This window comes from Kogia breviceps, chromosome 8, assembly GCF_026419965.1.
Source record: "Kogia breviceps isolate mKogBre1 chromosome 8, mKogBre1 haplotype 1, whole genome shotgun sequence".
NCBI classification, from domain to species: Eukaryota; Metazoa; Chordata; class Mammalia; order Artiodactyla; family Physeteridae; genus Kogia; species Kogia breviceps.
Window position 1 is genome coordinate 102,811,074 of NC_081317.1, and position 25,895 is coordinate 102,836,968.

General features: G+C 42.6%; 2 protein-coding genes and 1 long non-coding RNA gene across 11 annotated transcripts in view; 2 read left to right on the forward strand and 1 right to left on the reverse strand.

Moving 5' to 3' along the window:
• XPO7 (exportin 7) overlaps positions 1 to 9,250 on the forward strand; it is an 85,765-nt gene extending 76,515 nt beyond the window's left edge. For both annotated transcript variants that reach the window (XM_059071309.2, XM_059071310.2), the window contains exons 22-28: positions 1,763 to 1,845; positions 2,021 to 2,235; positions 2,416 to 2,554; positions 4,389 to 4,549; positions 5,714 to 5,812; positions 6,351 to 6,478; positions 7,637 to 9,250. In XM_059071309.2, the coding sequence (XP_058927292.1) occupies positions 1,763 to 1,845; positions 2,021 to 2,235; positions 2,416 to 2,554; positions 4,389 to 4,549; positions 5,714 to 5,812; positions 6,351 to 6,478; positions 7,637 to 7,730 (919 nt within the window). In that variant the 3' untranslated portion in view covers positions 7,731 to 9,250. The remainder of the gene's footprint in view (positions 1 to 1,762; positions 1,846 to 2,020; positions 2,236 to 2,415; positions 2,555 to 4,388; positions 4,550 to 5,713; positions 5,813 to 6,350; positions 6,479 to 7,636) is intronic.
• LOC136794616 (uncharacterized) lies at positions 1 to 18,001 on the reverse strand. Of its 3 annotated transcripts, XR_010841641.1 has the most exons (7): positions 17,915 to 18,001; positions 17,104 to 17,306; positions 12,789 to 13,122; positions 12,040 to 12,108; positions 11,195 to 11,372; positions 4,442 to 4,605; positions 1 to 1,120 (listed from the first exon to the last, which is right to left on the reverse strand). It is a non-coding gene; the product is annotated as an uncharacterized lncRNA (long non-coding RNA). The 3 variants fall into 3 exon arrangements; XR_010841639.1 differs by lacking the exons at positions 17,104 to 17,306; positions 17,915 to 18,001 and adding an exon at positions 1,729 to 1,810 and having other exon boundaries at positions 12,789 to 12,874; XR_010841640.1 differs by lacking the exons at positions 17,104 to 17,306; positions 17,915 to 18,001 and adding an exon at positions 1,729 to 1,810 and having other exon boundaries at positions 12,634 to 12,812.
• Positions 12,922 to 25,895, forward strand: part of NPM2 (nucleophosmin/nucleoplasmin 2) — a 25,093-nt gene continuing 12,119 nt past the window's right edge. For 4 of the 6 annotated variants that reach the window (XM_059072498.2, XM_059072497.2, XM_059072496.2 and 1 more), the window contains exons 1-4: positions 17,584 to 17,672; positions 18,036 to 18,116; positions 18,272 to 18,357; positions 18,515 to 18,640. In XM_059072498.2, coding sequence (XP_058928481.1) covers positions 18,059 to 18,116; positions 18,272 to 18,357; positions 18,515 to 18,640 — 270 coding nt within the window. In that variant the 5' untranslated portion in view covers positions 17,584 to 17,672; positions 18,036 to 18,058. Of the gene's footprint in view, positions 13,347 to 17,583; positions 17,767 to 18,035; positions 18,117 to 18,271; positions 18,358 to 18,514; positions 18,641 to 25,895 lie in introns of those variants that run through there. The other 2 variants (XM_067039835.1, XM_067039834.1) reach the window with 2 other exon arrangements.

The window sequence follows — 25,895 nt, forward strand, 5'->3', positions numbered from 1 at the left end:
TTATAGTGTATGTTTTTATTTGTTTGAAAGAAGGGAACCCAAGCACACAAAGCCATAGCTGCATGCAGGAAATAAGTCACTTTAAAGAGTCTCAAGATAGCCACTCTTAAGAGAAGTGAATTTGGCAACCAAAATCTGATTTCCCTGCCCACATGTATAAAAGTTAACCTTTAGTGACGGTGCCATGTCCATCACATTCCATAGCTCACATTTCATAGCGACTGTTGAGAGGGATGCAGACGTGTTAGAACACTCTTTTCTGCAGAAGGGGATTTGTTAGGCAGATTACAGCTGGATTGGTAAAGATTTATCTTAAAAGTGAGAAAGATTTCCAAAATACCACATTTTAGATTTGCCCAGCAACTTAGGGATGGAATGGAAAGAAAACTCCAGAACCTTGACTTCACCAGAATTTCAGATCTGTATCTGCCTCTTAAGGCACCCTGAGAATTAATAATTTTTAAAACTGTCTTAGTGAAGAAGTGGGTAATATTCATAGAAGCTGTAGCCTCCCATGAGGCTTATAGTTAAGATTTATTCATTTATAAAATAGACATTTAAGAACATTTACTCTTTGCCACTTAGGCACTTTTATATCGATTGTGCCAGACAAAACCTCTGCCCACTTAGATGTTGCATTCTGGGGGATGACAGACAGTAAAAAAAAAAAGTGTGGAAGATCATTTCAGACAGTGGTACATGCTATGAAAAAAGTTACATAAGGTAATAAAACAGGGGAATTGGAAGGAGAGAAGGCCTCTCAGAGAAGGTCGTATGAATGAGCAGAAAGATTCTGTATCCCTGCAAGGATAAGGGCAAAGAGCATTCTAAACAGAAAACAACTGCAGAGGTCCCAAGATGGGATGAACTTGCTGGGACTTGAGACAGCAGAATGCCACTGGCTGGAGCCCGGTGAAGGAGGGGAGGTCAAGGTAGGCGACGAGTCAGCTCGTGTGCTGACTTAGTACAGCAGTAGTGAAGAATGGCGTGTACTCTCATTACACGGGAAGCTACTGGAGCATATTAAGCAGGAATTAAAATGATATCGAGTGGAAGCAGAAGGACCACACAGGAGATGGGTGGGCTCCGGGCATATTGTAGAGCTGGATCTTCATGGACCCTGTGTAGGGAGGGGAGGAAGAAGGAATCAGGAGGACTTCTGGGCTTGAGGCCTCACCAGCCATGAGGTCAGTGACACTCATTAAGCAGCAGAACAAACCAAGGAGGAGGAGCTCTGGTCTAGGGTACATTCAGGAACCCAAAACTCAGGTGTTGACATTGTTTGCCCTCCTGACCTCACTCCTCTTGTAACATTCTCAGTCCCTTTACAGCTTTTCCTCTTCTAAAGTGGACACGATGCTCGTACCCCTCCTTCAGCTGCTACTGAAGCTGTAAAGGTGAATGTAGATTAAAGTTTGAAGGGCTGTGAGTTAGTACGACCAAGAAGTGACTGTGATAAAAGCTAAACTTTAAGCAAATTGCGAATGTTAAGAGAATAATTTTATCTACTGCCTCATTTTCTTTCTTTTTTTTCAAATGTTTTCAGTTTGAGCAGCAGAATTTGACTCTAGTAGGTTGGTCTTCAAGATACAAGCTACATCACTGGTCATCTTGGGTTAACTTGGTTATTTCACATTAGGATAAGTAATCTGCATGTCTTCGTGCAAAAAGTATCACCTAACATACTCAGGGGAGAGCCTGAAGTAGCCTAGTCTTCCAGCAACATACCTCTGACTTTGTCTCCTCTGTGTTCTCTGCTCAGATCCCAGCGACTCCAGTTTGATGTCTCTTCCCCCAATGGCATCTTACTCTTCAGAGAAACGAGCAAGATGATAACAATGTATGGTAAGTGCTTAAGAGGAGCAGAACCCTGGAAGTGGGTTCCAGCTCAGTCACCACACTCTGCACTGTGGGTCTCATACGCTTGTGTCACAGCGCCAGCTGGTGCCAAGAGGATTGAGGCGATATGTGAACTGTCAGTTACCACATGATCGAGTAAATATATATCTTGTCCACTCAGGCAATCGCATCCTGACACTAGGAGAGGTCCCGAAGGATCAGGTCTATGCACTGAAGCTCAAGGGCATCTCCATCTGCTTCTCCATGCTGAAGGCTGCTCTCAGTGGGAGTTACGTCAATTTTGGAGTCTTCCGTCTCTATGGGGATGACGCCCTGGACAATGCTCTACAGACCTTCATCAAGCTGCTTCTCTCTATTCCCCACAGCGACCTCCTGGTAAGCCCTAAGCTTCGTTGACAGGATCCAAGCCCTACGTCATGTCAGTCTTTTTTTTTCTTCTTCTGCTGAGACCATGATTGAATGTTTCTCTGAAGAACTAGAAGCTGGCTCCACCTAAGTCTTCTATCTTCCCATCTGAAGGGAGCTAAGCTGATTTTCATCCTCCTCCTCCCACAGGATTACCCCAAGCTCAGCCAGTCTTACTATTCACTACTGGAAGTCCTGACCCAGGACCACATGAACTTTATTGCAAGCCTGGAACCTCATGTCATCATGTATATTCTCTCTTCCATTTCTGAAGGACTTACTGCACTTGGTAAGCACCTGGGTGGGCGGGCGGGTGAGTTGGTTGGTTGGTTTTCACCACTTAACTAAACAGAAGGGAGTCTTGCCCCAGCATCCAAAAGGATTACTGCTTTCGGGAGTGCATCCTAACAACAGAGTGTATAATGCATGGGTATGTTCCCATGCAGCAAATACTTAGTGATGCCCTCCTATGGACCAGGCACTGTGCTTGGCACTAAGGATACAGTAATCAGTCCTTGTCCTTTAGGAGCTTTTTATCTGGTAGATGAAACAGACATGTAAACAGACAACTGCCTGTTTACCACCCTTAACCTATGTACACACAGCAGTAGGGTAAGTACGGAGTGCTGTGGGAGGGCTCGGGAAGAATACCTAAACTCCTGGCTTTGAGGAGGTGGGGTCCTGCAAGGCTGGCTGAAAGAGTTGGCATCAAAGCGTAAACCTAACGGCTGAACCGGCATTAGTGGAGGAAGAAGCTTCCTAGCAGCAGGGACAGCAAGTACTAGCACCTATTGGCAAAAAAAACCCAGGAAATCCAGATGGCTGCCACACTCGTGCAGAAGAGAAGAGGAGGAATGAAGTGAAGCTGGAGGGAGAGAGAGAAGCAGGGGCAAATCTGGAGATCACAAAGGCTGCCCTTAAGCCATATTAGTACGTTTGGGTTCTGTCCTTAGGGCAGTGGAAGGTTTTACACAGCTAGCTCCATCATAAGTTTTTTCATCCTATTCTTCCTGATTCTTGTCAACCATTTTGTTACCAAACTGTGTTCCAGCAGTCTTAAGTCAGTGTGTATGTGTTCAGAGAATACAGTACATTTTTATCTTAGGCTGAGCAAAACATAAATAGGAAGATTAAGTCAACTGCAAAATAATCAGGAAATATTGCAAATGCACAGAGAATGACTTTGGATTGTCTACTGTGGTGAGTTCACCACACCTCTGCTCTGGGCCACTTCTTTGATACGCACTTATCTCCAGCAGGGGGTGTAGCCGTATCTAGAACAGTCCAGCCAGGGTATCAGACCCTGCTTTGGAAGGCTGTCTTTTAGCTTCTTGAAAATAGAGGGACCTCTGCATGAGCACGCTTTACTCTTTTAGGCCTGTGGCCTGTGCCTCACCTAGTCAGCTCTGTCTGCAGGCTGTGCTGCAGTGTCCCCTTAATAAAATGAATAGACAAGTCTGCAGCTTCCCACCACACACTCCCCTGGAGATGCTATAGATAAATATTACAGCGCCCCACTCTAACAAACTGTAGGTGTTGATAGGCTGTATTAAGCTGGGTTTAGTGACAATCACCCAGGCAACTCAGAGTATAGGCTCACACCTCAGACCTGGATTCTAATCACAGCTCTTCCAGTGACTAGCAGTGTGACCTTGAGGCAAGTCACATAAACTCTCCAAACTTCAGTTTACTCATTGGTAAAATGGAACACCTACCTCCTGGAGTTCTCAAGAGGATAAAATAGAGATGATAACCTGTAAAGTCCTTAGCACAATCTCTGGCACAATAAAAGTACTTGCTATATTGTATTGCTATTTGATATTTTTTATGAAGCATAAGACATAAATCCACATCATACTGAGTCAATAATTTCAATATTGTTTATATTATTGTCTATTATGACAGGCTCATTTTCAAACTTAGAATTGGACCTTGCTGTATGATGAGGGTGAGAGGTTAATAGGCAGCATCCCAAGCGGTGGTCTTGGCTGCACTGACCACAGTTCCCAGTCTGACTGGGGACCTCTGTGGGATCTCAGCTAAGGGCAGCTCATGTTCACCCAAGTTACCATAAGCAGTTCAGTATCCCTGCTCTATTCCACCCCTCCCCCTCTTTCTTCCAGACACCATGGTATGCACAGGCTGCTGCTCCTGCCTGGACCACATTGTGACGTACCTCTTCAAGCAGCTTTCGCGTAGCACCAAGAAGAGGACAACGCCCCTGAACCAGGAGAGTGACCGCTTTCTGCATATCATGCAGCAACATCCAGAGATGATCCAGCAGGTAAGGGGCGTGAGGGGTAGGAGGCAGTGTGGGTGTCCCACGATGGGAGAACCTCTCTGTGAGAGAGGAGAGGCCAAGCAAGATGAAGAGTTTGACTAACATCTCACCTGGTTAATGCCGCCAAGGTGAATTTTATACCTTAAAATTGCAGTGGATTTTCAGTTACCTGAGTAATCATTGGATATGGATATAGAAAATCTGAAAAAATCAAATTCTGAATTGTTCTCCGAGTGTCACACTAACCCCATGCCTTGGGCCTGTCCCAGTGAGCACTATCCTCCTTCCATGACCGTTGACTTTGCTCATCCATTGCTGCAAATGGAGCTGGAGTTAGCAGCATCCAGCTGTAAAACTTGTACTGCCACTTGTAAAACAGAAACAAGAGTGCAGGACAGGGAATTCCCTGGCGCTCCAGTGGTTAGGAGTCCAAGCTTTAACCGCCAAGGGCACAGGCTCATTCCCTGGTTGGGGAACTAAGATCCCCGCAATCCTCATGGCGCGGCCAAAAAAAGATTGTACCACCTTTGCTTTCAATTTAAAAAAAAAATAAAAATAAAAAAAGAGTGCAGGACAAAAAGGGACAACTGACCACGTGGAGATCAAACCATATGCTTACCATTATTTTATTTGTATGCAACATCTTTTCAAAAATAAGATTTGCAGGCATATACCAGATTTGCAGGCATATATTTGCAGGCATATAAAAATACATAAGGAAAAAGAATCAATGGAAGTAGACTCTTAGCCAGTAATATTTTAACCAGTCTCATCTTTGTCTACATTGTCCTCTAAAGGAGTAGTGAACATCCCCAAAATGTTACAAAGCTCTCTTCTGAGAAGAGATCCTGGGAGCTATAGTGCAAAGTGATTTTGCCTATTATAATCATTTACTTGACCCATCCCATTACCCACAAAACTCTGGGTTAACTGGAAAGGCCCATTTTTAATTGAATTTTCAAACCATTTTAAAGAACAAGAAAGGAAATATTTTAGAAACAAAACTTACCTTGCAATAGAAGACTTAAATGAAGCTTCATGAAATATTGGTCTGGTTTACTCTAGATAGAAAGGGCCTTCAACCTAATAAACACCTCTGTTTGGAATCTGTAATTCTATCTTGAGTAGCCACACGCTAGCTCACTGCCTCAGATTCTCCATTTCCAGATGCTGTCAACGGTGCTGAACATCATCATCTTCGAAGACTGTAGGAACCAGTGGTCTATGTCCCGACCCCTACTCGGCTTGATACTACTTAATGAGAAGGTAAGAGAACAGCTCCCTGGAGTCCAGGGCACTGTGAGAAACACTTACAGCAACACCCCACGGTGGTGAAAGAGGGAAAGTGGCCCATTTTCTGACCATGTCCTATTCATGCTCTGAACAGCATATAATCACTTAACGGTAAGAAGTCAGCATCTGTGGCAGTTCAGACAAAAGGGAAAGGATGAGGAAGTGTGACGAGGAGAGAAGATACCTACAGATCAGAGCACCTAAGGCCTAAGTTCTAGTTCCAGCTCTGCCGTAAACAGACATAAGTCTAGAGATTCCTATAAAAGAAGAATCTGGATCAGATGACCCTCATAGCATTTACAAATTTAAAATTCTAGATTTTTAAGTAAGATAAAAGGTATATTATCCTACAGGTGCTTGCTTGAACTTTAAAAAAAAGTATCCAATTTTAATAGATATTCCATTTCTTGGAGGAGAACACTCCTTCCACTCTGAAGATGATGGAGGGCTAGTCAGCCTTTCCCCATCTTCTCTCCTTACTGCCCCCCCCCCCCCCCACTTTGCCCTACAGTATTTTTCTGACCTAAGGAACAGTATCGTGAACAGCCAGCCACCAGAGAAGCAGCAGGCTATGCATCTGTGTTTCGAAAACCTGATGGAAGGCATTGAGCGAAATCTTCTAACGAAAAACAGAGACAGGTGAGTGTAGAAGGCTCTGGCAAGAAGCCCTAGGCAAGTGTTACTTTTCAAATCATTGAAATGAGGGAGACTCCTTAAAAGTCTTTTAGAGGCCGTCTAAAGCAGTGCTGCCCAATAGAAAAGCAAGCCACAAAGTAATTTTAAATTTTCTAGTTGCCACAACTAAAAAGGGTGAAAAGAAACGGACAGCATTCATTTTAATATATTTTATTTAACCCATGTATCCAAAATAATATCATGTCCATGTGTAATCAATATTCTTCAATTGAGAATTTTAAGATTCTCGGCCATGGCTCAGGGGCCCAGCCGCTCCGCGGCATGTGGGATCTTCCCGGACCGGGGTACGAACCCGCGTCCCTGCATCGGCAGGCGGACTCTCAACCGCTGCGCCACGAGGGAAGCCCTAACATTCTTTTTATTGTACTAAGTCTTCAAGATCCTGTGTATTTTACACTTAACAGGGCATCTCAATTCATATGCTACGTTTTCATGGGAAATACTTGATTTGTATTTAGATTTCATAGAACTTACAGTTGCAATTAGATTCCCACCCATACTCAGGTTGTTCCAAACATACTTAGAAGTTGTCCAATAACTGAACTGAACGTCAGGTTTTTCTAAATTGATTTTTAAATTTTCTTTAATTGTAATTAATTTAAAATATGGCATTTTAATTAAGGTGCGATTGGGGAACTGAATTTTAAATTTCTTTTAATTGGATTCAGTTCCTCAGTTGCACTGAGCACAATTCAAGTGGTCTACAGCCACGTGTGGCTAATGGCTGCCATACTGGACAGCACAGGTCTCTTGGCATTAAGAAATGAGACAGCTTCATCCTCTCCCAGCCCTCACTTCGTGAGGGTTACTTCCTGTCTCTGTCAGTGAGATTCCTTTTGTGCTGCCATGAAGTTCACCAAGGTGATCCTCAGACCCCCAGATCTGACCAATCTCGAGGCCTGCCATGAAGCTGTCAGGTAGAAAGGGGTGCAAAACTAGCCCAACTTTCCCTTAAAGTCTTAAGACTGAGATTAACTGACCTTAGAAACAACCGATTCATACGTTCTGCCTCTCAGTAGCCACTAGTCTGCTAGAAACATTTTAGGCAAAGATCTTTCCCTTCCACCTTGCTCCCCCAACCTACATGCATCCTCTCTGTAGGTTCACCCAGAATCTGTCAGCATTCCGTCGAGAAGTCAACGACTCAATGAAGAATTCCACTTACGGCGTGAATAGCAATGATATGATGAGCTGACACCTCCTTGGACTCTACCTGTACAGAGCAGCGTCCCTTTGGCCTGGCCCAGAGGGGCGAACAATTACAACGGAGAGGGCCTGGCTGATCCTGGCCCCCTCCTCCAGGGGTGTGGGGAAAATGGCAAAGGTCAACTAGCTTCTTCCCCAGGGAATAGGGGTGTGAGTGCACTCACTAGGGGGGCAGGGCGCTGCTGGTTCCTGGGGTATTGGGTGGGAAGGGTGGTGGGAGGAGATAGAGACACCAATGTGTGAGACTCCAGCCCCCTCCTCCTGGGGCCGCCCACGGGGAAAGAACCCAGTGTCCTGTCACAACCTGCCTTGTATAAACATGTACATTTTTTCATAACATTTTGAACAAGGTTTATATTGACTCAAGTTTAAAAACAAAGTGTGACTGAAAAATTTTTACAGAGTCTAGTGCACCAATGCTGATGTGAGGGGTTATGTATGCGAGTGAGGAAAAAATGTGTATTCTGGTGGCCTGAAGCTTTACTGGACGAGGATGTGTGAACGTGCAGAGATATATTTAGTGACACAGTGTAGAGAGGCAAAAAAAAAAAGAAAAAAAAGAAAAAAAAAGTAAAAATTCCAAATGTATATTTTTTCTTATTACCCTTTCCTTGCCCCCCAAATTATCACTTCCTGTTACTGTATCACCCTTGTTATTAGGAACTCTAAGCCATGCGGAGCACCATCCCTCCCCCTTCAACCTAGATGCTGCCTAGGTCCCTTGGCCTCTTGCGGTGACAGACAACTCCAGCTAAAAGTGTTTGGTGTTCTTAGCTTCATCCTCTTTCCCACTTTGCTTATCCCCATCCTCAGACATACGCCTCTTGCTTTTAAAAGCCAGATGTAACTCTATGATTTAGGGTTCTTGGTCTCTATAAAGGTGGAGACCAGAGAGAAGGAATTGAGCCAGTTGCTCTCCTGCTGAGCAATCTGGATGAGTCCACCAGAGGCCCAGTCGTGTGTGGCCAATAACTTTTAGTCTTCCCCAGCCCTCGAGGCAGTGTGTGTGGATGTGTGCGTGTGGATATTTATATATGTACCCTGCACTCGTGAATGTATGAACTGGAGGAAGTTACTACAGCGGAGGGGTTCTTAATAACAAGGTCTACCTAGCATGAAGTATTTAACATTCTCCCACCCCTTTAAAAATATACATTTTTATAAAATGAAAACCATAATAAATGTTTTGAATATTAAAAAAATTAACCTACGGAGGAAAATTAATGGAGAAAGCTATTTGCCTTGTACTTTTTCCACAATTGTTGCTGCTAGTTGTACGCATCTCTAGTTCAGCTCTTGCCCATGGGACACTCATCAATTGGGGTTTTTTTTTTTATTTCTCTCCTCTACCCCAAGAAACAAGCCTGTTAATTTTTTTTTCCTTCTCCTCTGGCGACTGTGTGGTGAATCCTTTCTTGCGTGATCAGGTTGCGGATAGACTTGTAAGGGTGTTTGCTGCATACAGTGTAAGCATTGTGACCGCCAATAAACTTCAATGGTTTCTACTGACCTGGTTTCAGCAATCGAGTCTAGTGTGTCTGCAGGGACATGTCTCACTCTGAACTCATGAAGATGTTTGAAACATGCATTCGTAAAAGCCAGTGGGTGAAACATGCATTCGTAAAAGCCAGTGGGTGACAGGCACCCCTCAACCTTGTGAAATTAGCTTCTCATTGGACTAAGTCTGACTCAATGTCGTTTAAAAATAGGATTCGTTTAGTTGATATATATCTGTACATAAAAAATATGTTGGGTCTGCAGTTATAAAAGTGAAGCCACTTTACGAGCTTCCAGGTGGTAACCAAGAAAGAAGTAATAATTGCAGAAATCCCAGTTTAATTAATGTTCTGACATATGCTCCTTTATGTGGGCTGGGTTTCACTCATTAGACCCCTACAAATTCAAGGATAAGTGTTATCCCCTAAAATACTCGGCAGACCTCGTGAGCCAGAACTGTCAAACGAAGAACACTACCCTGAACAGGGACTGTTTCTCATCCCCCACGCTATGTAGTAGCTAGGTGTTAAAGAATTTAGATGCCAGGGACATTGAAAAGTATTAAGGTTCTGTGATACCCACCTGTACCTTAATGCAGAGTTGTATGTCCACTAGACATACGGCTAGCTTTTTTGTCTGCTGTTTCGGTCTCTGGCCCAAAGTTATTTCACAGCACCCCCCCACCAAAAAAAAATGTATTCTAATAGCTGGAAAGCAAATAGAATTGATTCATCTTAGCCAAGTCTATATCTAAACCTAATAGAAAATGGTCAGGCTGCATTAATATGTAGAACACAGTGGAATTCTAATTCTGCAGTAAATAAGACAAAAAAATAACTTTTCTCACGGGTACTTGAAGAAGAAACCCTCTCCCCCAACTATCCTGAGCTGCTGATTGACCAGCGAAACCCCATGCCCCTCCCTTTCCTTCCACAAAAACAATTTCAGAAGAAACTCACCAGAGATGGTGTCTCCTCAGTGCAGCCTAAGCACAGTCCAGTCATGACTCACTGCCATAGGTAACATCTTCCCCAACCACATCAAACTTTAAACAGTGAAGCTGCTCCTTTCTTAATTGACAGTTGTAAGAGGGTTACCCAGAAAACAGCCTTTCTTTCTGATCAGTTATCAGCAATTTCACATGACTCAACCTAGTAAATGTGAAAGCCAGTTATCTTTAAACCTTGGTTTCCTCAAGAAATCTTGTGGAGGTTTTCAGTTGAAGCATGAGTTTTATTACTTTCTAGGCTATCCTGGGCATCAAGTCAAGTGTCTTTTGACAGTGTTTCCTGACACAAACTGTACACTGACAAAACACCTAAAGTCTTGACTGCAGATTATTAAACTGTATTATGTACGTATGTATGTATATGTTGGTTTGCTGGCTCTGCCAACAAATAGGGTTATTTATTGCCACTAAAGTATACATCAGAAAAAGGATGAAGGATCAAAGTTTAGGTTTTTAGATTTTAAGAAGCAAGGACTTTCAGCCAAGTATCATTTTTCTAATGTCAACCTACTAAGAAAATAGTTTTGTATTCTGCAAACACAAACTTATTCTTCAGAACTTGTTTTCTTCCCCCCAAGTGGAAAAATATTCTAATACCTTATGAAGTTCCAACCAAGTTGAAAAACAGACCACTTTTCAAAATATCCATGGTCATGGGGTAAGATGAATTAACTCTAGAGAGCCAAAACACCTCTCTATATCCTATCTACCACCAGCCAACCCTCCCTCCACCCAAGATTTTTAGCTAGATCTACAAACGTTAAGTTGCCATGTGAAGCTACCCAAGTGCCAAAGCAGAAAAGGAAAGCAAAGGTAATTACAGGGAAACTGCAAAAGCCATAACTGATTAACAGAGCCTGGAAAAATGTAAATGACTGTAATTACTTTAAAGTCTTAGTTCTTTAAATATTTTTAAAGTAAACTTGAAAGGATAAAAATGTACTCACCAGCCATAATTAACACAACCACCAATTAGGTGGTAAACGTCTAAGGATTCTTGCCTCCTTGCCTCCGTAGCGTGTCTCCTGGGTCCGTCACATCTATTTTGGGTTTTCTTAGATACTCTGGAATTCACTGGTCAGCCACTTTTGTGTATTTCAAGTCAGTGGTCACTAAACAAATCAGCTGCCAGACAGTGGGACATCAAATGATCAGAATGGAGGATGAAATCAATCTTGGAATATTATGCCCCCTTCCTCAGAAAACCCTTATGGTTCTCAGGACTGCCTGACTTCTGCTGTCTGTTCATTCATCAGCATCCACTATAAGCCAAATATCTTTTTGAGGGTCAGCAACAGAAAAGGAAACTAAACAGGAAAGCAAAAAAACATCATTTGCAAGGCAAATTCACTGCCACTCTTCTGTGTAAGATCCCTCAACAGTACAAACTGATTCCAAAACAGTGTAGTGAACAATACTTATACAAGCACCATACACTGTTATACTTTAAATTCTGCTTCACAATCATGAAGAGACAACTCATAATAAATGTTAAGCATAACAGCATCACCTGTATGGCCCAAACCATCCCATTACTGGGTTACAAAAGAATGAAGAGTGACAAGTGGGGAATCTCCTAACCCCTGCTAATGGATAACAAATTAATAAGCAAGTCCATGCATATCTGGATTCAAGGTCTGGAGGACAACCAAACCCAGGATAAAAACTGATTAACTGGACAATGGATTTGGCCTTATGTAAAGCTCAGAGGGACCACTCTACAGCGTCTATAGTAGTGAAAGGGTGGGCAAAGGTAAGAGCAGTACCTTCCGAGTCAGAACCCACACCATACCTCCTCAGCTCTTAAAGACTGATGACACTGCAGTGAAAGTAAATCCTCCTCAAGGCTGAATTAGTTCACCTGGAAAATTAGTGGAAATGAAACCACTTTTCAGTTTAAGTATATAACAGGCCATTATCATTTCTATTTACCAGGAAACCAGTTCCCCACCCTTTAACACCTTAAAGTCTGGGACATATCACAAAGCAAACAAGTCATAAACTACCAGCCGAGTTGGGTGCGGGAGAGCGCTTCCACCCAACTAGGCCGCTGCCACTGCCATCTCTTCCTCCACATTCTACCTCGTGCCTTTAACCCCGTCTGCAGGGCCCTCTCCTCTCGGTCTAAACTTTCTTGCCCTTTGCTCACCTTTTCAAACCCAAAGTAGAGTCCCACTTCCTCTGTGAAGTCTCCCCTACTGTCCCTAAGTCTCACGGGTTTATCTGAGTTATTGCTAACCCCACTCCCTCCTCGTCGCAGTAACCAAAACGTGCTCCTTAGGAGCCGGGTCCACACGGAAAAGATCATAATGAATGAAAGGATGTGTATCTGGGGCGTGGGAGAGTCCGCAGAAGATGGGAAGTGGGAGTAGGAGAGTAACCGCACCTTCATCTGGGTGAAGCCCCTGCAGAGCGAGCCCCGGGCTGCCTGCGTTGAAAGGGTTAAATTCACATCATCACCACAGGCCTCTACCAAAAGGAAAAGAGCAGAAGCCTCTGACACCAGCCGCACGCCCTGCGAAGGAAAGAGAAAGAACTCACCGCCAACCCGGCACAACTTCGCAGCAAGCCTCCGCGCCCCGGAGCTGTTTCCGGGCGTTCCTTCCGTCCCCGCCGCGCCTGCGCACACAGGCCCTCTCCCCAGGCGCGTCCTCTCCGCGTCGACGCTCACCCCACTTCCGCCGCTGTGCGCAGGCGCAGTCAAGACTCCTTCCCGCGCCGGCCGGGCTGCCGGCCGTGGTGGTAGCCGGAAGGAAGGCTGGTGTGCTCTGTGGTTGCCGGGGCGTTCTTCTTGGACGAGGCCAGAGTTGGGCCGTGTGCCCGGTGGGGGTATCCACGGTGATAGTCACAGAGGTACTGTTCAAGGACTTGATACCTGGATGGGAAGAACTCAGTGGAGTGGGCAAACAAGCTGAAAAGGTTGATCATTGCGCGCTCTGTTTGCTCTGGGGTAACTGAGGAGCCACCAAGAGGAGTGTTAACGCAGGAACGAGCTAATCGGAAGAAGACTCAAGGGAAGAATACTCAAGCAGTGCAAAAACCCTGAGGCATGAAACATGTTGTACCTTTTTAGGAGCTGCAAAAACAGCATGACCGGAGGTAGAGTGCAGTCCTCTACATGTCTGGATGAAGGGTAGGGCACAAGAGGTTGGGATTTGATTCTAAAAGCCATTAAGTTTGGAAGCAGCCTAGTGACCAATCTTTAACTCACCAACTAATGAGTAATAAAGATTTGAACCAAGCCAAGGGCTGTGGAGAGAGAGCTGGGAAATACTGGGGTCGAGGGGTGGAATCAACAGGACTTTGGGAGGGTACAGGAAAGTGGATTGTAGTATGATTCAATTGTATGCTTCTGCTTTCGCAAGCAGAGCACCTGGAATTCAACAAAAAATCAGAAAATAGAAGAGGGAACACTCCCAACCATTTTATGAAACAAGCACTCCCTGATACCAAAACCAAAGATATTATAGAAGAAAAAAAAAACTTCAGGCTGATATCCTCATGAACGTGAATGCAAAAATACTTAACAAAATATAAACAGATCAAATCCAGGAATATATAAAAAAGCATACTACATCATGACCAAGTGGATTGGTCCTAGAAACGCCAGATTGGTTTAAAACATTCAAAAAATCAGTAACTGTAATTCACCATATAAACAAAGGCAAAAAAAGCTGGTCTTTTCAATAGATAAAGAAAAAACATATGGCAAAATTCAGTACTCATTCATGGTAAAAAAAATTCTCAGCAAACTAGGATTAGAAAGAAACATTATTAAAAAGACATCCATGAGAAACCTAACCACCAACAACATACTTAAAGGCAAAAGACTGAATGTTTCCCATAAGATGGAAAACAAGGAAAGGATACCCATTATTACCACTTCTATTGAACATTGTACCTAAGGTCCTAACTAGAGCAAATAGGCACAAAAATAAATAAATATACACATAAAAGTCACACAGATCAAAAAGGAAGAAGTATAACTGCCTTTATTCACAGATATCATGATTTGGGGTACAAAAAAGCTACTGGAACTAATAAATGAATTTAGCAAAATCAGAATACAAGGTCAGTATATGAAAACCAACTGTATTTCTATATACTAAAAATAAACTATTAGGACATGAAATTTTGAAGTATATACTATTTGCTATAGCATCTGAAAACATGAAATACATAGGAATAAATTTAACGAGATGTGCTGGATCTGAACACTAAAATCTGTAAAACATCGCTGAGAAAATTAAAGATCTAAATAAATGAAGAGATTACAGCATGTTCATGCATTGGCTGTCTCAAAATCGAGATGACAATTCTCCCCAAATTGAACTATGCATGCAACAGGATCCCAATAAAAATCCCAGAAGGCTTTTTCTTTTTTTTTTCTTTTTTTTTTTTTAGAAACTGGCAAGCTGATTCTAAAATTTATATGAAAATGCAAAGAATCTGGAAGAGCCAAAACAGTTTTGAAATAGAAGAACAGAGTTGGAGGACTCACTACCTGATTTCAAGATTTACTATAATGCTACAGTAGTCAAGACAGTGTGGTATCAGCACTAGGGTAGACAGACCAATATAACAATAAAATCCAGACATAGACCAACATATATGGCTAATGGATTTTTGACAAAAATGCCAAGGTAGTTCAATAGAGAAAGAATAGTCTTTTCCAAAAATGGTGCTAGAGGAATTAGATAATCACTTAGGAGGAAAAAAAGGAACCTCGACCCTTACCAAACACTATGCACAAAAATTAACTTCAAATGGATCACAGTTGTAAAAGTAAAAGCTAAAACTACAAGGCTTCTAGAAGGAAACAGGAAAAATTTTAATGGGTTAAGCAAAGATTTCTTGAAATGCCAAAAGCATAAGGCATAAAAGAAAGAAATATTTGACTTCATCAAATTTTTAAATTTCTGCTCTCCAAATGATACCATTTTTTTTAATGAAAAGACAAGCCATAGACGGGAGTGAAAAATCTTTGGAATACATATACTTGACACAGAACAGGCATCCAAGTATATATATATAAAGAACCACAATTCAATAAGAATAACTCAATTTTAAAAGGAACAAAATATTTGAACAGGTATTTTTGCAAAAGAAGATACACAAATGACCAATAAACATTTGAAAAAATACTCAACATCATTTGTCATCAAGAAAAGATAAATAAAAACCACATGTCACTATATACATCCACTAGAATGGCTAAAATTAAGAAGACTGACAATGCCAAGTGCTGACAAAGATGTAGAGCAACTGGAATTTTCATACATTTCTGGTAGAAATGCAAACTGGTAACAGGAATTTTTTAAATAGTTTTACAGTTTCACATAAAGTTTAATGCACACCAAATGATCCAGCAATTCCACTCCTAGGCATTTATCCTAGAAAAACTAAAACATATATCCATGCAAAGACTTGCTCTCAAATGTTCATAGCATTTTTATTCATTATAGTCCACAACTGGCAACTACCCAAATATCCATCAACAGGTGTTATCAGTCAGGGATGTAGCACAAGGAATTGGCTAATGCAATCATGAGAGGTGGCTAGGCAAGTATGAGATCGGTAGGACAGGTTGTCAGGAAGAGCAGGCTGGAAGCTCTCTGGCAGGAGCTGAAGCTGCAGACCACATGCAAAACATCTTCAGGGAAACTTCCGTTCTGCTCTTAAGGCCTTTCAACTGATTGGATCAGACCCACCCATGGTATTGAAGGTAATCTATACATAAAGGCAACTGATTGTAGATGTTAATCACATCTACAGAATACCTTTCAATAGCAACTGCCAAAGAGAAGGTGTCAGCCACACCCTCAGTTTGACTGAATAACTGGGTGCAATAGCCTAGCCAAGCTGACATATAAAGCTGACTAGCAGGTAGGTATCTGGATATACAAGTTGTGGAGTACTACTCAACAATAAACAGAAACAAACTACTGATACAACAACTATGGATAAATAAATCTCAAACACATTCTGCTCAGCAAAAGAGGGGAGACCAAAAGACCCTGTATGATTCTACTTATATGTACTTCTAGAACGGTCTGTACTAATCTACAGTGTCAGAAAACAGTTAAGTGTCTGATGCCAAATAGACAGTAAGGGGAGGATATTGACTGCAAAGGGAAACGAGAAAATTTGGGGGAGTAACAGAAATTGTAACTTGGCTGTGGTGATGGCCACATGGTGTATACATCTGTCAAAATTCAAATTATACACTTTAAACTGGTACATTTTTGTATATGAATTATTGCTCAATAAAGTTGGTATTTTAAAAAGGAAAAAAAAAAACAACAACTGATTCCTGCACATCAGAAGCTCCAATCAGGGTTGCAGAAGGATAAATCCAGTTCCTCCAGCACCATTTTTGGAAAAGACTATCCTTTCCCTTGACACCTTTGTTGAAAATCAGTGAACCTTATATGCAGGTGAGAAGTTTCCAGGATGGGAATGATGGGTACGAATGCAATGAGAAAGATTCCTGGTTATTTCTGTCTCCCAAACAGAGGTGTTACTTGAGGGCGGTGGCCAGCTGAAAACCTTCCTCCTCTTCACTACCCCCCACCCAAACAAACATTTAAGGGCATCACTGTGCTGTGTGAACTGCTGTTTGTGAAATGACGCCCTCGTAAGGTCACTCGCAGTGCCCCGTGGTGTATTCCACCCCCTCCTAGCCTTGGGAGAAGTCATCCTTCTGGAAACAGGGCTCTTCCTCTCCGAGGACCACAGCCCTGAGGGTCAGGCCCTCTGGGCCTGGGAAAAGGCCCACACTTAGAGGGTAGGGAAAGGACACGAAGAAAGAAGAAAGGCAACGAGCACGAAGGGCCGACAAGGCTGAGCTTTCTACCTGGTAGCAAAGCATCTCCACGCTGGGTGCTGGGCGGGCTCAGGCAGCAGGCCTCAGTCAGTCCCTATTGGTCAGGACCGTGGTTCTCACGGTGCGGCCCTGGACCAGCAGCGTCCTCCTCACCTGAGCACCTGCGTAGGGTGGAGAGCTAGTGGGAAGCAGCCACATGGCACAGGGAGATCAGCTCGGTGGTTTGTGACCACCTAGAGGGGTGGGAGAGGGAGGGTGGGATCGAGGAGACACAAGAGGGAAGAGATATGGGAACATATGTATAACTGATTCACTTTGTTATACAGCAGAAACTAAGACACCATTGGAAAGCAATTATACTCCAATAAACATGTTTAAAAAAAGAAAGAAATGCTAATTCTCTAGGTCCCACCCAGACCTCCCCGTGGGAAACGATGGGGGTGGGTGAGGCCTAGCGCTTCGTGTTTTAACAAGCTCTCCAGGTGCTTCTGAGGAGCGAAGAGAAGGAAAGAGTGGAAGAACGGAATGGGGCTGATGAGAGACCTCCCGTTGCCCCTTCCAGGCTTCATAACCACCCGCTGTGGGCGGCTGGCCCTCAGGTGAGACCGGGTTGAGGCCGGACGGAGGGAGCCCAAGAGGGAAGCGATCCGAGGAGGAGCCTATGGCGTGAGCCTCGCCCGCGGAGTAGGGACGGTGAGGTGGAGGAGGGGTTGCGAGACGGTCGGGCCCCGGGGCCGAGTGGACGTAAGACTGGGCACCGGGCCGCCTTGCCCGCGGCTGCCCGGCGCTGCACCCCCGGGGTGCTGGGAGGGCCGGCGGGGCAGCCGGGCCCCTCGCTCACCTCTTCCGCTCTGGGCGATCTAAGCACCGTCCTTCGGCGGAGCGCTCCGCCGGGGTATCCCCAGCTCGGGTGTGGGCTGCCTTGTCGGCCGGGGATTGTAACGCGCCGCCCTTCCTCGCAGCTGCTCGGCCTCCGCCCCGCATCATGAATCGCAGCCGCACTAGCAGCACCTCGGAAAAGGCGACACTGGCCTTGCTCTGGGGTCAGTGAGGCTCCAGGCTGTTCTCGGAGCACGCGGGGACTGGGGGGTGCCTCACCGGGGGCGGGGGTGGGGGTAGGGCTGGAGGGAGAGAGGCGCGCCTCCCTGGAGCCTGCCCGCCCCACGCCACGCCTTCTGCCCTCCGTCTCCCTTCGCAGGCTGTGAGCTGAGCCAGGAGAAGCCAACTTGGACCTTCAGACCCCAGAAGGTGGGGAAGCAGGACTGTATGCTGTTGCTTAGTACGGTGGGTACTCCCCCCCCAGCCCCAAGGAGGGGAGGAAGGACGGAGCAGGGAGGGACTTGGACAGCCACAGAGGAGCAGGTGGGATTGTCTAGCGCCGGCAGCTGGAACAGGGTTTGCTTCCTCCGCCCTCTGGGTGCTTGTTTTCCACACCTCTCAGATTTGCCTGGGGGAGAAAGCCAAAGAGGAGATGAACCTCGTGGAGATCCTGCCCCCAGCAAGCCAGGACGACAGAAGGAGGAAGCCCATCACCCTGGCCTCTCTTCGGGCCTCCGTCCTCCCCATGGTGAGCCTTTCCCTGCGGGCCTAGGACACCCTGGCTCCAGCCCTAGGAGGCCCTGCTCAGGCCTCACCCGCTGCGTGGGGACAGACCCAAAGGTGGGGTACAGGCTCCTGCCCAAGTACAGCCAGTGCTAGAGAGGCATATAGCCCAGGACTAAAAGCTTGGACCCAGGAGGCAGGGATCCCCGTTTCCATCCTAGTCAACAATTTTTTTTTTGGTGGGGGGGGGCAGCTGAGTCCTAACCACGGGACCGCCAGGGAATTCCCTCCTAGTCCACTCTTTACTAGCCGTGTGACTTTGGGCAGGTTAAATAACCTCTCTCTAAATCACATTTTTCAGCTGTTTACTGCTGGAGACCAGACAGTGCTGATGATTTACACACTGCTTGTGCATCCAGATTGTGCATCCAGAAAGTCTCACTCTAATAATTTATTTTGAGTTTTCTGTGCAGATCTTCTTTGTGAGTAATGGCGGTCTTTGTGTTGTTGTTGTTTTTTCTTTTAAATCCAGGTACACTGGCTAGGACCTCCACTATAATATTGGATAAAATGATAATGGTAGATGTCCTCGTTTCATTCCCTGATTGATTGATTGATTGATTTTTGGCTGCGTTGGGTCTTCGTTGCTGTGCGCGGGCTCCCTCAGGTTGCAGCAAGCGGCGGCTACTCTTCGTTGCAGTGCACGAGCTTCTCATTGCAGTGTCTTCTCTTGCTGCGGAGCATGTCCTCTAGGCGCGCGGGCATCAGTAGTTGTGGCACGCGGGCTCTAGAGCGCAGGTTCAGTAGTTGCAGCACACAGGCTTAGTTGCTCTGTGGCATGTGGGATCTTCTCGGACCAGGGCTCGAACCCGTGTCCCCTGCACTGGCAGGCAGATTCGTAACCACTGCGCCACCAGGGAAGTCCCCATACCTGATTTTTTAAAAAGGAATGCTTCTAATGTTTCTCCATTACGTATGAAGTGTTTGGTTGATACCCTTTGTCAGGTTAAGGAAGTCTCCATCTAATCCTACTCTACTTTGAAAAATTGAATTTTCTTCTTTTTAATCATGATTATCGAATTGGTTATCAAATGCTTTCCTATACATATTATCAGGGGCTCTCTCTTCTTTAATCTGTTAATGTGGTAAGTTATACTAATAGAATAATATTCAACCAACTTTGCATTCCTGAGATAAACATTACTGATTGTATTATAAACTTCTAGATATGCTTTGTTAATAAGACTTTTTTTTTTTTTTTTTCCGGTACGTGGGCCTCTCACTGTTGTGGCCTCTCCCATTGCGGAGCACAAGCTCCAGACACGCAGGCTCAGCGGCCATGGCTCACGGGCCCAGCCGCTCCGCGGCATGCGGGATCTTCCCGGACCGGGACACCAACCCGTGTCCCCTGCATCGGCAGGTGGACTCTCAACCACTGTACCACCAGGGAAGCCCGCAAGTTTTTAATTTTGATAAAGTTCAACTTAACATTTTTTTCTCTTATGGTTCATCCTTTTGGTGTCCTAAGAAATCATTGCCTAAACTAAGGTCACAAAGGTTTTCTTTTATGTTTTCTTCTAGAAATGCTATTGTTTTAGCTCTTATATTTAAGTCTATGATCCGTTTCAAGGTTAGTTTCTTGTATGGTATGAAGTGAGGATAGAAGGACATTTTTTTTCCAAATTGATATCCAGTGCTCCACTGCCATTCTTTGAAAAGACTGCTCTTTCAATGATAAAATTACCTTGGCATTTGCCAAAAATTGGTTGACCATATGTGTATGCATATATGTCTATATACTATTGTTTCATTGATTTATGTTTACCCTCATTCCATACCAGACTAATTTGATTATTGTGCTTTCATAGTAAGTCTTAAAATTAGATCGTGTGAGTCCTCCAATTTTGTTATTCTTTTCCAAAATTGGGTTGACAAGCCTAGGTCCTTAGGATTTCCATATAAGTTTCAGAATCAGCTTTCTTTAAAAATAAGTCTGGGGGCTTCCTTGGTGTCGCAGTGGTTGAGAATCTGCTTGCTAATGCAGGGGACACAGGTTCGAGCCCAGGTCTGGGAGGACCCCACATGCCGCGGAGCAACTAGGCCCGTGAGCCAAAACTACTGAGCCTGCGCATCTGGAGCCTGTGCTCCGCAACAAGAGAGGCCGCGATAGTGAGAGGCCCGCGCACCGCCAGGAAGAGTGGCCCCCGCTCGCCACAACTAGAGAAAGCCCTCGCACAGAAACGAAGACCCAACACAGCAATAATTAATTAATTAATTAATAAACTCCTACCCCCCTCAAAAAAAAAATCAGTCTGGTGGGATTTTGATTGAGATTGTGTTGAATCTATAGATTACTTTGGGGGAATTGCCATCTTGACAATTTTGAGTCATCCATAATTGAACATGATATATTTCTCCATTTGTTTACATATTTAGCTTTTCCCAGGAATGTTTTGTAATTTTCAGGGTCCTGGTCCCCTACGTACTTTGTAAAGTTTACCCCTACATATTTCATGATTTGGGGTGCTATTAAAAATGAGATTAGCATATTTATTGGAAGAAAATTCACATACCATAAGCTTCACTCATTAGAGTATATATTTCAGTGATTTTTAGTAAATTCAGAGTTGTGCAACAATCACAATCTAAGCTTAGAACATTTTCATCAACCCAAAAAGAAACTCCATACCTACCAGTGGTCACTTCCCATTTCCCACATTCACTTACCCCCAGCCTTAGGCAACCACTAATTTACTTTATGTCTATAGATTTGCTTATTCTGGCAAGTCATATAAGTGGAATTATAAACTGTATGGTCTTTTGTGACTGCTTTCTTTCACTTAGCATAATGTTTTTAAGGTTTATCCATGTTGTTGCATGTATCAGTACTTGACTCCTTTTTATTGCCAAATAATATTCCATTGTATTAATATACCACATTTTGTTTATCTGTTCAGTTGGTGGACATTTGGATTATTTCTACCATTTGGCTATTAGGAATGCTGTTATTAACATTAACGTACAAATTTTTGTATGAACATAAGGGTTTTTTTTAATATTTTCTTTATTTATTTCTGGCTGTGTTGGGTCTTTGTTGCTGCACGCAGGCTTTCTCTAGTTGCAGCGAGCAGGGGCTACTCTTCGTTGTGGTGTGCGGGCTTCTCATTGCAGTGGCTTCTTTTGTTGTGGAGCATGGGCTCTAGGCGCGCGGGCTTAGTTGCTCCGCGGCATGTGGGATCTTCCCTGACCAGGGCTTGAACCCATGTCCCCTGTGTTGGCAGGCGGATTCTTAACCACTGTGCCACCAGGGAAGTCCTGAACATAAGTTTTTATTTCTCTTGAGCATATACCTGGAAGTGCAATTGCTGGGTCATATGGTAGCTTCATCTATATAACATTCTGAGGAACTGCCATATTGTTTTCCAAAGTGGTCACACCATTTTACAATCTCACCAGCAGTGTTTGGGTATTCCAATTTCTCCACATCCTCACCAACACTTGTTTCTGTCTTTGGTTTTGATTAGTCATCTTAGTGGGTATGAAGTGGTAGCCCACTGTGGTTTTGATTTGCGTTTTCCCTAACGACTAATGATGTTGAGCATCTCTTTATGTGCTTATTAGCTATTTGTATATCTTTTTTGGAGAATTTTTCTTTCTTTCTTTTTCTTTTTTGGCTGCGTGGCTTGCGGGATCTTAGTTCTCTGACCAGGGATTGAACCCGCACCCTTGGCAACGAAAGCATGGAGTTCTAACCACGGGACTGCCAGGGAATTCCTGGAGAATTTTCTGTTCAAATCTTTATTCATTTTGTAAAACTGTGTTTGAGTTTAACGTATTTTAATATTTGTCGTTTTACTACTGACTTGTATGAGTTCTTTATTTTACATACAAGCCTCTTATCAGCTTAGTTGCAAATAGTTACCCCCCTTTCCCTGGGTTGTCTTTTTTCTTTCTTGATGATATCATTTGCAGCACAGAGTTTTTTGTTTTCATATAGTCCAGTTTATATGTGTTTTCTTTTGTTGCTTCTGCTTCTGGTGTTGAATCTTAGAAACAATTGCCTAACACAAGGGCATGAAGAGTTATTTACTCCTGTGTTTTCTTCTACGAGTTTTAAAGTTTTAGTTCTTATATATGTCTATGAGCCATTTTCAGTTAATTTTTGTATATGAGATAAGGTACAGAAATGCTATTTTAAATTTTTATTTTATCATTATTCAGTACTAGTATATAGTTATATAATTGGGTTTTGTATTATCTAACCTTGCTAAATTTGCATATTAGTCCTAGCAGCTTTCCATTGATTCCACAGAATTTGCTATGTATTTATTCATGTCATCTGTGAATAAAGTCAGTTTAACATCTTACTTTTCTATCTGTATGCCTTGCGTTTCTTTTTCTTGTCTTACTTCACTGACTAGAACATCAAGTACAATGTTGAATAAAAGTTGTAAGAGCAGGACTATCCTTGCCTTTTACCAGAGGGAAAGTATTTAGTCTTTTACCATTAAGAAAGATGAAGGATTTTTGTAGATGTCCTATATGAAGTCTGAGGATGTTCCCTTCTATTCCTAGTTTGCTGAGATATTTTATCATGAGTGGGTGTTGAATTTTGTCAAATAATTCTTTTCTGCATATAGTGAGGTGATTTTTTTCTCCTTTATTTTGTTATGTGGCAAATTACGTTCATTGATTTTTTTCAAATTTTAAACCCACTGTGCATTCTTGGTATAAGCCCCATTCAATCATAATGTATTACCTTTTTATATATTGCTGGATTCCATTTGCTATTATTTTATTAAGGATATTTTTGTCTATGTTGTAAGCAACATTGGTCTATGGTTTTCTTTTCATGTTTCTGTCTGATTTTAGCATAAGGTAATGCTGGGCCTTATAAAATGAAAAGGAAGATGTTCTCCTATTTTCTGGAAGAATTCATGTAAATTTGTTTTGTTTTGTCTTTGTCTTAAATGTTTTGGTAGAATTCACCTGTGAAGCAATCTGGTTAACTACAAGTTAAATTTATTTAATGGATATAAGACTATTTGGTTTATTTTGTTTAGAGAGCTTTATGTTTGTGTTTTTTAAGGAATTTTTCTGTTTCATCTAAATTGTCAATTTTTCTGGCATAAAGTTGTTCATATTGTTCCCTAATCCTTTTCTGTATTATCTGTATTAAAGTTTGCTCTTTTGTTCCTGATGTTGGTAATTTGTGTCTTCTCTGCTTTTTACCAGGTCCAGTCTGGCTAGAGGTTTAACAATTGTATCAATCTTTCTCAAGAACCAAGTTTTGGTTTCATCAGTCTTTCTCCATTGTTTTTCCACTTTTGTATTTAACTGAGCTGTTCTTTATTCCTTTCTTCTGTTTCGTTTGGTTTCAGTCTGATCTTTTTCTAGTTTCTTAAGGCATAATCTTATATTATTGATTTTTTAGACCTTTTTCAGATATAAGCATTTCATGCTATGATTTCCTTCTAAGCATCTTCCTAGCTTCATCCCACAAATTTTGATAAGTACTATATTCATTTTCATTCACTTCAAATTATTTTCTGGTTTTATTCTTCAGTCCCTGGGGTACTTAGAAGTATGTTTGCTTTTTAATTTCCAAATAGAGATTTTCTAATTCTTTCTTTAATTGATTTCTATTTTAATTTCATTATGGTCTGAAAATATGCTTTATATGATTTCAGTCTAAACAGTGCTGTGACTTGCTTTGTGGCCCAAAATATGCTCTATCTTGGTGACTGTTTCACACTTGAAGAATGTGTGTTCTCCCATGGTTGGGTGTATTGCTCTATAAATGTCAATTGTATCAAGTTGGTTGATGGTTTTGTTCAAGTCTTCCATATCCTTACTCATTTTCTGTCCACTTGATCTATTAGTTACTGAAAGTGGAACGCTGAAGACCTCAACAATAATTATGTCTGTGTCTATTTCTCTTTTTAATTATCAGTTTTTGCCCCATGTATTTTAAAACTCTTTTATTAGGTGCATCCTAATAAATCCTGCATTTCTAGGATTGTTATATCCTTTTGGTTAATTGATCCCTTTATCATTATGAAATGCTCCTCTTTATCCCTGATAAATATTCTGAAGTCTACTTGGTCTGACTAATATAGTCAATCTAGCTCTCTTTTTTATTTTTTTAATTTATTTATTTTTGGCTGTGTTGGGTCTTCGGTGCTGCGCTCAGGCTTTCTCTAGTTGCGGCGAGTGGGGGCTACCCTTCATTGCAGTGCACGGGCTTCTCATTGCAGTGGCTTCTCTCATTGTGGAGCACGGGCTCTAGGCACGCAGGCTTCAGTAGTTGTGGCTCACGGGCTCTAGAGCACAGGCTCAGTAGTTGTGGTACACGGGTTTAGGTGCTCCGCGGCATATGGGATCTTCCCGGACCAGGAATCAAACCCGTGTCCCCTGCATTGGCAGGTGGATTCTCAACCACTGTGCCACCAGGGAAGCCCCAATCTAGCTCTCTTTTGATTAGTGTTTGTGTTGTATATTTTTCCTATTCTTTTATTTTGTTATTTTACTTTAACCTCTGTATCTTTATGTATAAAGTGGGTTTCTTTTAGATAACACCTAATTGAGTTTTACTTTTTTATCCACTTGCTATCTCTGCCTTTTAATTAGAGCATTTAGACAGTTAATATTTAACCAAATTATCAACAAGGTTGAGTTTAAATCTATCATCTTGCTATTTGTTTTCCCATTTGTCCCCTCTGTGCTCCTTTCTTCCTCTTTTCTGGCTTTTTGGATTAACTAAGTGGGGTTTTTTTTGTTACATTTTCATCCCCAATATTGGCTTCTTAGGTGTACCTCATCTCTTTGGGGTTTTTTTCTTAATCATTGCTCTAGAGTTTACAGTATGCATTTTTAACTTACAACAGTCTATAGTGAAATAATAATATACCATTTCAGGTACAATATAAGAATCAACTACAGCACACTTCATTTACCACTTCCCATCCTTTGTGCTATTGTTGTAATAACTTTTGTTTCTACAATGCTATAAATCCTACTCTACATTGTTGTTATTTTTTCTTTAAATGGTCTATATTTTAAAGAGATTAGAACTTAGAATAAACCATTTTTATATTTACCATTTCTGGTACTTTTCACTCCTTTGTGTAGATTCAAGTTTCCATTTGGTGTCATATTCCTTCTGTGTGAAGGATTTAAACATTTTTTGTAATGCAGATCTGCTTATGATGAATTCTTTAAGCTTTTGTATGCCTGGAATGTTCTTATTTCATTTCAGTTTTGAAAGGTATTTTCACTGG